The 17,929-nt window shown below is 35.4% G+C and overlaps 1 protein-coding gene across 1 annotated transcript in view; it reads left to right on the top strand.

The window, feature by feature from the left end:
* GFRA1 (GDNF family receptor alpha 1) overlaps positions 1–17,929 on the top strand; it is a 255,963-nt gene that overhangs the window by 167,449 nt on the left and 70,585 nt on the right. Inside the window, exon 4 of the mRNA XM_034440214.3 lies at positions 3,447–3,786. Within this exon, the coding sequence (XP_034296105.1) occupies positions 3,447–3,786 (340 nt within the window). The remainder of the gene's footprint in view (positions 1–3,446; positions 3,787–17,929) is intronic.

Genomic DNA, 17,929 nt, shown 5'->3' with positions numbered 1-17,929 from the left:
GATGCTGCCTAGAGAACATTCAGATAATAGGGAACATGGCCACAGCTATATAGTGGGTGGAGCAAGAGTATCAGGAAAGGGCCACCTCCCCAAGTTCTTGGGCTCTAAATGTCATGCGGAAGAATTGTTGTTTCAGATTTCCAAGATTCTGCTAATGTAGCTTTACAATAAAGTAGAATTAGCTTATCTGGCCTTGAGTCCTGTCTGATCTACCTGATAAAGCTGACAGTTTGTTTCTACAGTCACTGTTTGAGCTACAGTTGTTGTTGCACCTGAACTTACTGTTCTGGAATGAAAATAACTGATACAAGGACTGGGACTGCCTCCACATAGATTTGTTCAGTCCTTGAACAAAGAACTTCATTGTTTCTTTAAAAATATAACTTTTACACTGGTGATGGAAATCCTTGTGTTGGGTTACAAATGCCTTCATCGCTCAGCCTTCATCACTCAGTTTGAGTTTGGTTGTGGAAGCCGAAGACATTGAAAGAACAAAGATTTTCCATTCCTGATTTAATTTCACAGTGGAAAATCTTTAGTTGGCGCATTCTGATTCCATGGAAGAATCAGTGTTAGCTCAGTGGTGCAAGTAGACCATGTGATTCCTTCACTTAGAACTGGAGATGATTCATTAAAAATTAGTCTCCAGTAGTTAAACTTCATGGCTGCTAGCCTCATTTTCAATTTATATGTTACAATGCACCAATAGATACTTAGAGGAATGTACACATTGGCTTTATTGATTAGTATAGATTCAGAATCAGGAGATTCAGAAGAAACTGGAGAAGTTCCAGTTGTTAAGTTTTTCAGAAAATGAGTCTCTTGAATTGATGGACATAAAAAAAAAAATCACAGGGTTGTTGTTATGACAAAATAGGAAACAGAACAAGTATTAAGTATATTGGTTGCTTTGATTTATTTATAAAAAATAAAGAGATTAAAACCTAAAAATAGTTATAAGCAGTATATTAGTTGAACTAGCTTGTCAAGGACAGAATCAAATGATTGTAGCAATATTATAGTAATGTTATATGTTTTAACCAAGAAAGCGTTAACATGGGCAATTTTGCAAACTGTTTTGATTATTTAGCCAAATAGAAAGATGTACTACATAATTAAAATGTGAGATATTACAAATTTTTGTAATTTGTAATTACAAAAAAAATTGCAGGCAAATTACAAAAAAATAATTATCTGAAACATCTGCAAGCAAACAACCAAGTTCAGAAAAAACCATAACAAATATATTTTGGAGCAAATAATTATTTTTTTGGGTTCTAGGTCAACTTTAAACACAGCATATAATTTGAATGTCATACACCAAGGCACCAACAATTGTTCAGTATTGGTAGAAGCAGAACATTTCTGGAACTTGATGGGAATCTGAATATTTATCATGAGTCAGATGATAGATGTCAGATATCTTGGATTATTACATTAATTTAGAACCTAATTCTGGATTACTTCTATTAATGGTGCTTGCTGATGCGTAAAGAACATGTCCAGAAAGGACATGTGCTTTAAAAAAAAATTTCTTCATGTTTCTTGGCAGTCATAGAATATCAAAAAGATTTAATATTTGCTTTCACTGTAGACTTATACGTAGCATGGCACTCCCTATGTTTTTCATTGAATTTTACTGCTAAAAAAATCCATGAATTTGTGTCAGTGAAAATAATATTTTTCAATAGCCTCATTAGATTTTATTAGCCATGGTGATGTAGTGATTAGAATGCAGTACTGCAGGACTAACTCACTGCTCACTCCAAGAATTTGATCCTGCACGGCTCAAGGTTGGATTCCATCCTTCCAAGGTCAGTAAAATGAGGACCCAGATTGTTAGGGGCAATATGCTGACTCTGTAAACCGCCTAGAGAGGGCTGTAAAGAACTGTGAAGTGTTACAGAAGTCTTAAGTGATATTGCTATTGCTATTACTTGCATCTATAGAGGTGAGGTGATCCTCCATTTTCTCCATACATTCTATTTTCATGCTGAGTTTTCTCACCTTGAATCCTGTTTGAATCCTACTAAACATGCACATCTCTTTCCTGAAGTTAAAGTAATAATGCCTGAATGTGAACTACTTTTTCTTGGCTATTTTTTAAAAAAATATAAACTTTAATCAATGTGTATTAAAAATACAGGTAGTCCTCAACTTACAACATTGTTTAATGCCCATTCGAAGTTACAACAGCACTGAAAAAAGTGATTTATGATTATTTTTCACACTTAAAACCACTGCAGCATCACCATGTGTCATGTGATTTATATTTGGATACTGGGCAACTGGTTCATATTTATAATGGTTGTAGTGTCCCGGAGCCACGTGATCACTTTTTGCAACCTACTGACAAGCAAAGTCAGTGGGGAAGCCAAATTCATTTAACAACCGTGTTACTTAAGTGAATAACCAGTGATTCACTTAACTTAATGTGGCATGTAAAGTTGTAAAATAGGGCAAAATTCACTTAACAAATTTCTCTCTTAGAAACAAGAATTTTGGGCTCAATTGTTGTCATAAGTCAAGGACTACCTGTAAAGAGATAAAAATAGATCCTGTTCTTGATTAATGCAACTGGAAAAGGCATGATGGACTTACTTTCTACTATTTTTTGAAGCTTTGCTTCTTAAGAAACTTATGTATCCTTGTGGTTGACGACAAAGTAGCAAGGTGACAAAAATCTGAGTCTCAAATGAATTTCTACTACCCTGTTTCATTCTTAACTGGAGGCAGCATGTTAGACTGCTAGCAATATTAGAATATACCAAGATAAATCTATGTTTTGACATGTAACAGCTCAGAATCTTGGTAACTACTTATTGCAGGCAGCATAGTTTAAGGCATTTTGCATAACATTTGCTTTCTAGAAACAAATAGGCATATAATTACTCTGTAATCGTATAGTAATTAGTGTCTACCATGCCTATATTGCATAATTATATGCCCTGCAAATTATATGGAAATTATGCTTGGATTTAGCTTGCATTTCTTCACACACTGTTGTAGACAAAATAAAAACTTGGGATTTAATGTATAATTATTTCTGTAGTGATGTTAAAATCTAGTAGGATGCTACAACTATTTTTTGCCAATTACAGTTTTTTGGGTTTTGTTTTTGGTTTTTTTGCTGAGATTTAGAGATTGGTCTTCAAAAATCTGTGACTGAATCAAATAATTCCTGATGTTGTGACCTGAGCATCACAACTAAGATTGTAGTCGCCCCAAACAGCGAGCTATATAAATTTGGTACATAAACAGTGGTATATAAATTTGAAAGCAAATAAATAAACAAGCAAACAAATGAACAAACTATGTCTTTATATACTTCCTCTCAAAGGCTACTTTCTGCCTCATGTTTTCTGAATAATTACGAGTTTCTTGAGTTAAGTTTCAACTTGCTGCAATAATCTTTTCATCTAACTTTTTTCTTTTTCTAAATGCAGCGGAGCCTGTCATTTCAAAAGGGAACAACTGTCTGGATGCTGCAAAAGCCTGTAACCTGAATGATACCTGCAAGAAATATCGATCGGCGTACATAACACCCTGTACCTACAGTGTGTCTAATGAAATCTGCAACAAGCGGAAGTGTCACAAGGCCCTAAGGCAGTTTTTTGACAAAGTTCCCCCCAAGCATAGTTATGGAATGCTCTTCTGTTCCTGCCGAGATATTGCATGTACAGAAAGAAGACGACAGACTATTGTTCCTGCGTGTTCTTATGAGGACAGAGAGAAACCAAACTGCCTGAATTTACAAGATATTTGCAAGACGAATTACATCTGCAGGTAAGATAACACATGACACTTGGATGATTAATGAGGTGGTGCAAGGAACTGCTGAAATTGCCAGAGCTAGAAAACAGTATTTTCATCAGGGAACAGGGCAATTGGGAATGAAAAGTTGTATTCTTTAACAGAATAATAAAAACATCTAGTTACACTTGCATATCACTGAAATATCTATTATCCCTGGAAACACATACTCTCTCTCTCTCTCTCTCTCTCTCTCTCTCTCTCTCTCTCTCTCTCTCTCTCTCTCTGGGTGTGTGTGTGTGTGGGTGTGTGTGTGTGTGGGTGTGTTTGTATGCACACACAATATATTTCTAGCAAAAAAGAAAATGAAGTAGTCTAACCTTTCTAAACAATTCTACAACTCTAACTGTTCTTGGCATCTAAATCAACAACTTTTAATTAAGAAATATTGATGAGATGAAAAAATAATAAAGTAGTTGGTATAAGTATAATTAGTTTTTCTAAACAAATTGTTATTGGTTCACAGCTTGGCGTTGGTTCTGATATTTAAAGGAAGAAAAGGGAAGGTATTGAATAGACTGAAATGGTAAAAAAAGACAATTTCCAAGAGATGATCACATGACTCATTACACATGAACAAAAAAAAAATCAAAGAAATCTTGGTATTGTAGGAGATGAAATACTATTTTAAAAAAACACCAAGTGATGGGGTCAGTCCAACTGCAGATCATCCAAAAAGATACAATCTTCTTTAAAACCCAAACTTAAACTATAAATGCAAAATTCCATTTCCTACCAGTATGTAATTTTTATGTTGCAGTATTGCAGATTTTATAGGTTTATTTATTCATTCAATTTTTAAGACAACTCAGTTTGGATGGTTCACCAAAACATCAACCAGTTAGAACGTCAATAAACATGACATCAGTTGTTTTTTTTAAACTAATTTGGGAACATTGTAATTTGGAAATTCAATTACATAGAATTAAGTTGAAGCATTAAATAAATATGATAAATAAACAAACTTTTTGGTCTTCTAATAAAGAGGCCATTTCCTCATTAGTGATTTATACTGCCAAGCACTCACCATTATTTCAATATAATAAAAAAAGGTCATAACACAACTATAGTCATATTATGATATAAAGACTTTTTAAATCACTATAATGGCCATTATGCCTGATTTTCACACATTTATTATTTAAATCATTTGAAGGGTCTGCATTTCTGTTATGTATAGTTCTTCTGATTAGTACAGCTCTGAAATAATATTTCTAACTGTATGCTTCCTAGCTGTGTAGCTATTTTCATGAAACTGACAACTAGAATATTGGTCAATCAATTCTGTGATTGTGGAAAATAGGAAATCAAATGGTTAACCAAGATTGCCTTCTCTCTGAAACTACAGCATGTATTTCTTTTCAAATGCCATCATTACTCCACCTGCTATCTTCATTCATTTGGACATCCAACTTTCTAAATGCTATTTCATTTTCTCACTTTCCCTCATCTTTCTTGACTTTATGCCTTGCGTTCTCCATCATTGCACTTTCCAGCTCCTTGGTAAAAAAACCAATAACATTATTGCTATTTTTTGAAGCAGGAAGAATATGAAAATAGATTTTTGTGCAGATTACATATTACAGTTCTCTTTTCATTGTAGCTTCTGCTTGTAGGCTTTACCTTAGACAATTTGGCTGTTCAGGTAATTGTTTCACAGCTAGGTCACCTTTGCATGTTCATCACTTGTTTGCTGTAATATTAAATAATGACTTGCATGTGCAAGTCATTATTTAATATTGCTTTATTTATATTGCAATAGTATTGCTTTATTATTTAATAAAGCAAGTTATATCAAAACGGCTGATTACTGGACTTATAATGCTCACATTTTGCAGGGAAACATTTTTGGACATAGACTGATAAATTCCACTCTTAATGGTTAGACAACTAGCAGATCGAAGTCTTTATTTGCTATGCCTTGTTTGTTGTTTTTGTGCCTTTGAGTCGGTGTTGAATTTTGGCAGCTGTTGTTACTGTCTCTCTTAATTTTACTTGTAATTTGGGTTATTCTGTCTGTTTTAAGAGCTGTTTGAAGCCACTGGAATCATTACTCTTTCTTGTCCTTTCTATATTTATTTCCTGCTTTCTTAATAATCGAAATTAAACCTGTACATCAAGAGTACTTTTCAAAAACAGTATTCTGCAGTGAATATAGATACCTTGCAATCCCATATTTGAATTTTTACATTGTCCCTGGAGTTGGCACACAATGTGAAAACTCTTTGTTAGCTTGAATTCTAGAAGCTATATTTTAAATAGGAAAGTATTAGTTTTCAGAAATATGGAAAAATGATACGTGAATTTATTGTAGAGGCAACATTATTTTGTTTATTCACTTCACAGGTCTTAACCTACAGATCATTTTCTCATCTTATGCCATTTCCCATCCATCAACTCTGATGTGAAGAGCTTCAATGCAGATTTTATTTTTAATCATATTTCTGTGGATTGAATTATTCTATTGATAGGAATATAATATCACCAATTTTCAATCATATCATGTCTTCTCTTATTTTGAGAAACTGATAATCAGTGCTGCTTATTGACACTGGCAATAAGCTTAATCTTGACCTTATAGTCTCATTTAATGACGCAGAGACAATTTATTATGTGGTTCCTAAAAGCCTTTCCAGAACATTGATGACTAGAAAGAGAGTCAAGATAGACAATTTAGAAAGCATGTGAACACTGTTTGCCCATTTCAACATTGCATGAATATAAATTTGCTGGATTTACTCCATTGAATATACTGCGTTGAAAACAAGAATTAGATGGACTTGAATATAAAAATGGCTTCTTCTCCTTCTCATTTTGAAGCATGCACACTCAATTGAAAAGCATTATACAAGTAGTTCTCAACTTACAACAGTTCATTTAGTGACTGTTTGAAGTTACGACAGCACTGAAAAAAACTGATTTATGACTGTTTTTCACACTTATGAAATGTTGCAGCATTCCCATGGTCACATGATCAAAATTTGGATGCTTGGCAATTGGTTCACGACAATTGCAGTGATCTCCTTGTGTGACCATCTGACAAGCAAAGCCAATCAGGAAGCCAAATTCACTTAACAACCAGGTTACTAATTTAACTACTGCAATGATTCACTTAACAACTGTGGCAAGAAAAGTCGTAAAATGGGGCAAGACTCACTTAACAAATATCTCATTTAACAACATAATTTTTGGGCTCAATTGTGGTCATAAGCTGAACATGTATTTGTATTTTCTCCTGGTGCTTCTATTTTTGTAGTGGGTTTTTTTACCGATACCCTTTTTGACATTCTTTTGATTTACATTTATCTTTTGTTCAGTGCTGTAGATTGAAAGCATGTATGACATGAATGTCCCAAAGGTGCTTTTTTAAGAGGCACCTGGACTTTCTTGTTTTTCTTTGAAGATGTTTCAAGAAGCGAAACATTTTCAAAGAAAAGTCCAGTTGCCTTTTGAAAAAGCACCTTTGGGACAACCATGACCTGGATGACTGAGAACCTCCATAGCCATTTATGACATGAAATTTTCACATGCATAACCTGTTACAATAAATGAAGAGAGCAGGGCACAGTCACCTAATAAGAGTGATGGGTAGTATAAAAATTTAATAAATAAATAAAATCCCAAAACATTGGTGATTTTGCATGTTACTTTTAGTTTTTTTAGAAGAAATGTCAGGAGAAAAGAAAACAGATAATGGAAAGAAAGGCCACCAATTAGATGAGACCTGATTGGATTCTCCCTATTAGTCCTGCATATAGGAAATGTTCATTTGATCTATGTTTCATTAATGATAGGAAATGTGGTGATTTACTATCTTGCTTATCTAACTTTATTTATATATTGGGATGTTTGCTTGGAATATAATAGGAAGACGCTTAGAACAAGTTACGAAAAGTTTCATTACTTGGATCAGATAAAGAGACTTTTAAGACAATAGGCTCTGTGTTATTAGCCAAAAATCACCTTTGTAGGCTGCGTGTTTAGATAACTCTTTTTGCTTCTTTAATTTATTATTTAAAGACTATTGCCTTTGCTCTTCAGCCACAAGACTCCAACAGCTACTATGGTAACAAATAAATAGGTAAACAATGCAAAAGGCATGAAAAATAAGGAGAAGGAAGCAGAGGGGGAAAAGAAACAAACAAATTGCACTGATCATGTTATCTAGTTGGGTAATGAAATGTCTACAAGCAAAGCCCCTCCCCCCCAACTCAGAGACCATGAAGGATTCCACAGAATACTCACTGATTGCAGTCCAGTGTAATGGTTTCCCTCAATAATAATTGATAGCGAAAAGAGCCTGATGTTTTTTAGCATAACTTTTGGTGACCTTGTTTTTCTTCATTTGCTCTGCTCAAGTTTATCTGTATTCATTAACTACCTTTTCTACCTCCCCCCCCCCCTCTCCTCAGAAAGGTTGGGAAAATGCTTCCAGTGTCCCAGTGCTGTGATCTAAAAATGCTAGGTCTGTTAAGACATTGCAGGGAATAAATGAAAATAATTATGTCCAATGGCCTCTAGGCACTTCTTTTGGACATTGAGAGTTGTGTTTAATTTTGTTTTCTAATTGAAGGAAATAAATCAACCGAAGAGCACGTATGGTAACTTCTGGGATTCCCCCCATCTTTAGGAAGGATCATTATTTGTATAGATGCTTCACATATTAAAACAATAAATAGAACAATTTACACTTGGAATACATAAAGCCCATTGTTGAAATCCCAGAGTTCTTTCGCTGGCTCTCTGTGTGCTTCCAGTGTCCATTAAGAGAAAATGGATTGAAAAATGCTGACATGCAAACAGTCTCCTAGCTTATCTTCCTTTAGCTTTTCACTGACATGTTTTCCTTAGAGATCACACAGACACACACTGTAAAAGACTATCTTTTAAAAATGTGGATCACAAAGGAACTACTGCAGGAACAAAAAGTATGGTAGTTGAATAGTCCTTGCATTCTGTTATTCCTTTGTCATAATATTCCAGATAAATACTGATATCTACCAATGAGAACTGGAAGCATGATCTTGTTAAATCAAAATAAAAACTCACCCCAAAAAATGACATATTCTTTGAAAAATAGTGCCAATTGGCTGAAATTTTACAGTCACTAAATTAAAAAATGCAAGAAATGCGGTAGTATAAATGAGATTCCTTTTCTTACAGCTAGTAAAGTTTTTCATCGATTTTGTTCTTAAGCTTATAACAGACCTGGATGTTCCATGTGATTAAATTCTCTTGTTTGACTTGAGTTTATTGCACTTAGGAATGCCTCAGATTGATTATATGTGAAACTACTTTGTGTGCTGGGAACTGTGTGCCACAGTTATATCTTGGCTCCTCTTGGTTTTTTTTTTTTTATTGCAAAAGTTTTACAATTACATTTTCACCCTTTCCCCCCCCTTCAACCCACCCCAAACTTCCCAGCCTCCCTAACCCACCCTAACCCTCCCCTCCCCCCGGACTTCCGCACAATATACTCATTATACAATATACTTGTATAAAAGTTGAACCCCTCCTTCCCCCTTATAATTTTTCATCTTCATTACATTAAAAAATTTCTATCTTAATATAACATTTTCAAATAAAAGCTATTTGATACTTCCTAGTTTGATATTTGTTCTGAACATAATCTATCCACTTTTTCCATTCCCATTCATAAGTCTCTTGTGAACAGTCTTTTAAATATGCTGAAATCTTCGCCATCTCTGCAAAACTGGCCATCTTCAAAGTCCATTCCTCGATCGTGGGCAAAGCTTCATTCTTCCAGTATTTACCTATTAATAGTCTCGCAGCTGTTATCATGTACAATATCAACTTTGTTTCACCCGAAGTAAAACCCTTAACTATATCCAATAAAAACAATTGTGGAGAAAATTGAATTTTTTTCTTCAAAACATTCTGCATGACCCACCAAATTTTTATCCAAAAAGCCTTAACTTTCCTACAAGTCCACCAAACATGATAATATGTAGCATCTAAACAATCACATCTCCAACATTTTGGCTGAACATTAGGGTACATACACGACAATTTTTTGGGGTCTAAATGCCATCTATAAAACATTTTATAGAAATTTTCCCTCAAATTCTGCGACTGTGTGAATTTAATATTCTGAACCCAAATTTTTTCCCATGTTTCCAACATCACTGGTTCCTCAAAATTTTGTGCCCACTTAATCATACAATCTTTAACCAATTCACTTTCTGAATCCCTTTCTAACAAAACATTATAAAGCCTTTCTCATTGGACCTTTCTCTTTTATGTGTCTAACCAATTCTTCCTCATGCAACATAATATCAGTTTTTTGGTCCTCTTTCCATCTCAATTGTAATTGATTATATTGTAACCAAGTTAAGTTTTATTTTATTTATTTTATTTTTATTTTTATTTGATTTATATGCCGCCCTTCTCCGGAGACTCAGGGCGGCTTACAATGCGTTAAGCAATAGCCTTCATACTTTTGTATATTTATATAAAGTCAGTTTATTGCCCCCACAAACTGGGTCCTCATTTAACCTACCTTAGAAAGGATGGAAGGCTGAGTCAACCTTGAGCCTGGTAAGATTCGAACCTGCAGAAATTGCAGGCAGCTGTGTTAATAACAGGGTGCATTAAACCACTGTACTACCAAGGCTCCTTGGAAGTTAATCCCTTCGTCCAACAGTGTCTGTAATGTCTTCAACTGCCATCTGCCCGCATCTGTAAAAAGAACCTCTTTGTATAAAAAACCCCCGAGTGACATTATATTTGTATTCCACATAATATGACCAAGATCCAGCCATAGCGATATTTTATAATCCCATTTGAATCGGTGCTTCTTCCAAACTCTCATCAAAGAGTCTCTAAGTATATGGCTTTTAAATAGTTTATCCACTTTGTTGTCATAAAATAAGTAAGCATGCCATCCAAATTCAAGATCAAAACTTTCTATATTCAGTATTCCAGTCTTTTTCCTTCCAAACCAATCACTTGCTAGAGTCAAAGCTGCTGCTTCATAATATAACTGTAGGTTTGGAAGTTTAAGGCCTCCCCTTTCTGGAACATCTTGCATAATTTTCAATTTCACTCTTGGTTTTTTCTCGTTCCAGACAAACTTATTCACTCCAGTTTGCCACACTTTCAGTTGTTTATCACTTTTAAGCACCGGAACCATTTGAAACAGAAAAAGAAATCTTGGCAAAATGTTCATCTTAACTGCTGCTATTCTTCCAAGTAAAGACAGCTGCAGTTTTTTCCAAGTCTCCATATCTTTCTGCACTTCTCGCCACAACACCTCATAATTATTTTGAAACAGTTTCATATTTGATTCTGCAACCTGAACTCCTAGATATTTTACCTTTGGTACAATCTCAAAACCTGCCCTCCTTTCAAGCTTGGGTTTACGATCTTGTGTCATATTTTTAGCTATCATCTTAGTTTTTTTCTGGTTCAGTCTAAAACCTGAAACTTTACCATAGTCTTGTATAATGTCCTTCATCTGGATTATTGATTCCATTGGCTGTGTTAGGGTAACGACCAGATCATCTGCAAATGCCTTTATTCTATAATCCTCTTGCCTTATCATTATACCTTTCAAGATATTAGAGTCCCGTATTGTATTTAACAAGACTTCTAGTGTTAGAATAAATAGCAATGGGGATAACGGACATCCCTGTCTTGTTCCTTTTTCAATTTTAAACTCTGTTGTCAAACTTCCATTAATAATAATCTTTGCCTTTTGCTCTTGGTAAATTGCTGAGACCGCCTGTATAAATTGGTCCCCAAAGTCCATCTTTTTTAAAGTCTTTAATAGAAAATTCCAATCCACTCTATCAAAGGCCTTTTCCGCATCCAAAAAAACCAGCACTGCAGGTACCTGTTTATTCCTCTCAAGATATTCCAATAAGTCTATTACTTGCCTTACATTATCCTTCATATATCTACCCTCAATAAATCCCACTTGATCATCATGAATCACCTTTTGGATTACTGGCATCAGCCTGTTGGCTAGTACTTTTGCATAAATTTTATAATCAGTATTCAGAAGAGATATTGGTCTATAATTCTCCAGTTTTTTAGGACCTGCTTGCTCTTTTGGTATCAAAGAAATATAAGCTGTTGTCCATGATGGGGGTATTTTACCCCCTTGTTGAATGTTACAAAATAGATCTCTAAGTTGTTCCACCATTTCTGCTTGCAAAGTTTTATAATACACTGCAATCAAGCCATCCATTCCAGGAGCTTTAGCTGTTTTTAATTGTTTAATTGCTACCATTATCTCCTCCTCTGTTATAGGATAATTCATTCTTTCCTTTTGTTGGTCAGTAATTTTTGTAACTCTTTGTAACTATTATCTAAATATTTTTCTATAAGTCCATTCTGCACATCATCTTTAGCATATAGTTTAATATAATAGTCCACAAAAGCTTCTTTAATTAATTTTTGTTGAAAGATTTCTTTCCCTCCAATATCAATATTATCAATAGTCCGTATACTCTGCTTTTTCCTTAATGTGTAAGCCAACCATCTGCCCGGTTTATTGGCATTACAAAATGTATTATGCTTCGCATATTGTAAGTTTGTTGCAACTTGTTCCGCCATAAGCATTTGAAATTGGTCTTTCAAAAGTTTTATAACACCACGTATTCTTTCGTCTGTTGGATTTTTAATAAGTAGCTGTTCTTTGTTCTTTATTTCTGCTTCCAATTCAGATCTTTTCTTTTGTCGAATCAATCTATGTTTAGAGTTCATATAAATGAGCTCTCATATAAGCTTTGCTCGCATCCCACACAATTTCAATTGGGGTACCTTTATTCAAATTTATTTCAAAAAATTCTTTCAAGTGCTTTTTAAGTTCTATTATGTTTTTTTCATATCTGAACAAGTTTTCATTCACTCTCCAAGAGCGTCGCTCAGTCTTACCCATCTCGATATCTATCCATACTGGGCTATGGTCGGACAAAGTTCTTGGGAAAATCTTTGTTCTTTTTGTCTTAACAAGTAAATCATCTGACAACAAAATAAAGTCAATCCTAGAGAAGGATCTATGTCTGTCGGAAAAAAAAGTATAATCCAATTCTTTTGGATTGTGTATTCTCCAAATATCTTTTAATTCCAAGTCTTCTTTCATATCAAAAAAAGTCTGTGGTAGTCTAATCCTGGATTTCGCCAAACTCTTTTTATCTAGTTTAGAATCAATTACTCCATTCCAGTTTCCCATTATTAAAATAGATCTATAGTCCCATTGCAGTATTTTAGTATGTAACATTTTATAGAAATGATCCTGTTGTTGGTTGGGAGCATAAATTCCAATCAAAAGAATTTGGCCATTTACTGTAAGCAATTCAATTGCTATAAACCTACCATCTTCATCTGCTTCTATAATTATAGCTGTTGGTCTTTTGTTTACATAAATAACCACACCATTCTTTTTTTGCAAAGTTGAAGATATAAAATGTGTTCCTAATTTAGAGTTTATCAAGTATTTTTGATCTTGAGTTGTGATATGAGTTTCTTGTAAACAAATTATATCATTATTAAATTGTCTCAAGTATGCAAATAACTTCTTCCTTTTCTGTACTGAGTTCAACCCATTCACACATGGCTCCTCTTGTTGATTTCTTTATTTCACTTTGAATTAGGACATTGTACTACTACTATGTTATTTTTGGGGCAGATATTATTTATTGTCATTGTATAGAAGAGTTTATGCCTCTGAAGGCCTCAGGTTTATTCACTATGTACTACCTTTAGTATTGAGTACCAAATTAACTTCAATAAAGTCTTCTCTGAATCTCAGTAGATATCCAGAGATAATTATACAATGGCTTTTATGGAATCCAATGACTTTTACAGGAATGAATATCCAGTAGGTAGATCCACAAAGTTTATGTAAATCCTTGTTTTTCTATAGTAAACCTACCCTGTTTTCCTGAAAATAAGACCTCCCTCCCTGGATAATAAGTCCAATCGGGCTTTTGAGCCCATGTGCTAAAATAAGCCCACCCCCCCAAAAAAGTAAGCCCTCCCTGAAAATAAGCCCTCCCCGAAAATATTTAAATGAATGCGCAGCTAGTGCCCATCATTTCCTCTGGTTACGGTTAGGGAGACAGAGTTGGAAATCAGGTAAGATGGCAAGAGGAGCCCATGCGCCCCAAAATAATAAGACCTCCTCGAAAATAAGGCCAAGCGCTTGTTTCAGGGTTCAAAAAAATATAAGACAGATACTCTGCTCTGCTCTGCTCTGCTCTGCTCTGCTCTATTCTATTCTATTCTATTCTATTCTATTCTATTCTATTCTATTCTATATGCATGCCCTATTTACTAGTTCTGCTGTCTATCTATACATCATGCATTAAGCATGACAGTCACAAACCTTTTTTCCCATAATCCTAATGAACAATGAACAAATTTATCACTTTTAGCAATATATCTCTTATTTGCAAGCATATCATGTAAGAATGTATTGATTCATTGAATGAGAAATAAGTTATTTGTATGTTTTCTTCCTTAATATGTTGGTCTCTTATCTCAAAATCTCATTATGTATAGAAGCATAGAAGTGAGACTTGTCTGCCATGACCCTGCAAGTTTTGCCAATGTTCAATTTTTCAGATCACCCACTTTAGTTTCAACTTAGTTCTTAAAAGCTTGGGGCTTAATGCTCTGGGCACACACTTAACTGATATTCCTTTATTTTATTCTTCCCATGACCCCATTTCTTTTCCTTTTTGCATTATATTTCTTAGCATATGCGCCTGCAGTCAGCCACTGTCATATCTTTTCAGTTATAGATAAAAATTTAAGACACTACCATTACAACATGCTCGATTCAAAATATTCAATAATTCCCACATCTAGGATGATATTTTAGCATCATACCATTTTTGTCTTTAATTAAGGAAAACTGAATAGGTTTCTTCTTCTTTCTTCTTTTATATTCTGAGCTAAAGTTTGTTTTTAACCTTGTGGTTAAAAAAAATGAATCGGCCATTTAACTGGCATGGTTCCTTAATTATGGCTCGATTCTTCATCGTGATCCTGGTGCATCACACATATGGCTTTTCTGCTATGGCATCTGCAGGATTTTGCTGCTTTGATCAGAATGGATGAAAGCAGTGGTGCAGGGCAGCACCATAAGCTCTTTTTCATCAGTCTTCTACGCACCCTCCTTAGGTTTCGTGCTTGCATACAATATGCTATCAGATAAGATTCTAGCCAAGAAGGCTCATTATTTAGTCCAAAAGATGAAGGTTTCATTTTTCTCTCAAGCCTGTCTAGTTGCCACATATCTTCCTGCAATATTGCGCAAATTCAGTTTTATCCCCCATTATTTTTACATCAGGGGTATCAAACTCAATTTCATTGAGGGCCACATCAGGACTGTGGTTGACCTTGGGGACTGGCGGGCATGGCCGACTGGGTGGGCATGGCCAGTTTGATGCCACTCACTGTGCAGAGCTGACTAGATGGATATGGCCAACTGGCTGGGCATAGCTAGCTTGATGCCACTCTCCAAACTGCTGGCATGTTTCCTCTTCGCACTGGGTAGACTAGGCCGAAGCCGCATTGGGTAGACTGGGCTGAAGGCAATGACGCAGGCCGGACCCTTATATTTTCCAGGAGCGCCCTGCAGGCTGGAATGTTCCAAGTAACACCCCCAACCAAGTAAGATCCGAGGCCGGCAGTTCCTCAAAGATAGCAATAACAATAGTAATAGCACTTAGATTTATACACCGCTTCATAGTGCTTTACAGCCCTCTCTAAGTGGTTTACAGAGTCAGCATATTGTCCCCAACAATCTGGATCCTCATTTTACCCACCTCGGAAGGATGGAAGGCTGAGTCAACCTTGAGCCTTGTGAGATTTGATCTGCTAAACTGCTGGCAGCTGGTGAACAGCAGAAGTAGCCTGCAGTACTGCACTCTAACCACTGCGCCATCGCGGCTCTTCATCCATTTTATTAGAGATGTCATTCCCACATCTGGGAAATCCCGAATCTGAAAGCTCCCGAGTTTTTGCCACCCAAAGGAAAGTGAAAGTCTCTTCCCCTGCACCCACATGTCCGTCACATAGTCCAATCAATCCACTCTCCCAACTTGAGATGCTTCCCAGTCATGCCACTCGAGGTGCAGGCTGAACATCCTTGACTGTCAGAGAAAAGAATGTTGTTATGGCTAATTAATTCTACCAACTACATGCAACCCCCCTGCCACTTTCCCACAGCACTAAATGTGGCAGCTCTGAAGATCCAAAGAAAAGATGGCCTCCAGCGCCGACACGGAACTGACCACATTGTGGGCCACATCCAGCTCACGGGCCTTGTGTTTGATACCCCTGCCTTACATCATTGCATTCTCACATTTCTTCTCCTTCAAATGTGAGCAAACAAAACTAAAATGTTGTTTGTTCCACTGTTTGCTTGGATCCATTGCTGTTGGTTTTCTTTTTTTCTCAGAAGATGGTCTTATTGTTAGTGCCTTTATAGACTTCCAAGAGGCCACAAAGTAGGTGCATAGGTACCAGAGTCTCTGCTCTCCTTTGGGGGAAGGCACTATATGTGGTCCTTGTTTAATAACTACTCATACAGTGATCGTTCAAACTTACAACAGTGCTGAATGAGTGATAGTTATGACTGGACCTCATACTTAAAAAGCATTGCAGTGTCTTCACAATTATGGGATTGTGATTTGCAAACTTTCCTGATGCTTCCCACAAGCAAAGTCAGTGGAACAAATGAAGTTGGAAGTCATGGTCACATACTGTAAAGCTCTTCTCTTAACAACCCACAGAATCCTCACTTAATGGGACTTCTGGAACTGGCAATGCTAACTATGGTGGGATTTTTTTAAACTTACAACCATACCGCTTAATGATGGAGTTTCTGAACCCAATAAGCATTGTTAAACAGGGGCTACTGTATCTATATAATAACTGAACATTTAAATTGAATTAATGTTGCCTCCGTTTAGTCATAGCCAACCTTGATTGTGACCCAGATACACAACAGTACCAGACAATAGACTACCCATTACCCCATTTGACATCCAACAAGCAGCAGGTACTTGTCTTCCATCTTCAGAATGTCATCTTCACCATTAATGCAGTACCATTAATTATTCTTAAAATGGAAAAAAAAATCAGAGCAAGTCTGATATCACTTCGTCCAGCCAACACATTTTATTAAAAATAGGATATCTTTTTTTGTCAGCTCTTCTGTTAAAAGACAAGTAAGAAGAATAAATGACCAAATAGGCTTTTATAGGAAACTGCAGGTCCATCAAATCAACCAATGTTATCCATCAGAAAGCAATAAATACAGGTTAGAATCAGAAGATTGTTAGTTGGTTATTTAATGTATCTTTATTTATATTTATCTTACCTCATGGATGCCATGTTTAAAGAATATCACTTGCAGAAGCCTATAACTAAACATCTAAAAAGTAAAACAACAACTAGAAATTGTGTAGTGTAATAAACCTTTGAAGAGAACAGCAAAATTACCCAGTATCTCTAAAAAATAAAAATGTAATTAAAACACATTCCCATTTTGTTCTCCACAGCTGCTGTACACATAATGGTCAAAGAAAAGCTTGGCAGCAATTTACTTAGAAGTAGCCAAAAATATTATTTTTCTTGGCTTGTTTCAGAATCCAGATGTATTTTTCTACTGAAATAATCACACTCCTTAAAGATAAGTCTCTACAGGTATCAGGATATAGTAATGTCACATAAGGTACTTTCCCTTCCTTGCAAACAAACGAACGAACAAAAACCCACTTCCAAAATCAAAATAATGAAATAACTTTCAAAATGCAGAATTTAAATATTGCTTTTTCAAAGAAAATAGCAATGTATTTTATCATGCTACTTCAGTCATCTTATGCAAATGTTCTTTCTAGATGTTATTGGCATGGATCTCCTGCAAATATAAAGTACAAGCAGGTGCACAGTGTGAATCTGAAAAGTCTTCCATGAAAATCCCAGAGGAAAACCATTCCAAAATGAAGTAGACTCATAGATTTGTACATATAAGTATCAGTTGCAGTATCATTTTGAAAATGCATAAATTTTCTAGTTGTGACAGTTCATTGATCCTCATCCATAAGGATGCAAATTGATATTGGCTGGCTATGGG

The sequence above is a fragment of the Pantherophis guttatus genome, chromosome 6 (genome assembly GCF_059756535.1).
Source record: "Pantherophis guttatus breed Tessera chromosome 6, ASM5975653v1, whole genome shotgun sequence".
NCBI classification, from domain to species: Eukaryota; Metazoa; Chordata; class Lepidosauria; order Squamata; family Colubridae; genus Pantherophis; species Pantherophis guttatus.
Note: the sequence above shows the minus strand (reverse complement) of the source record. Positions and strands in the feature narration are given on the sequence as shown.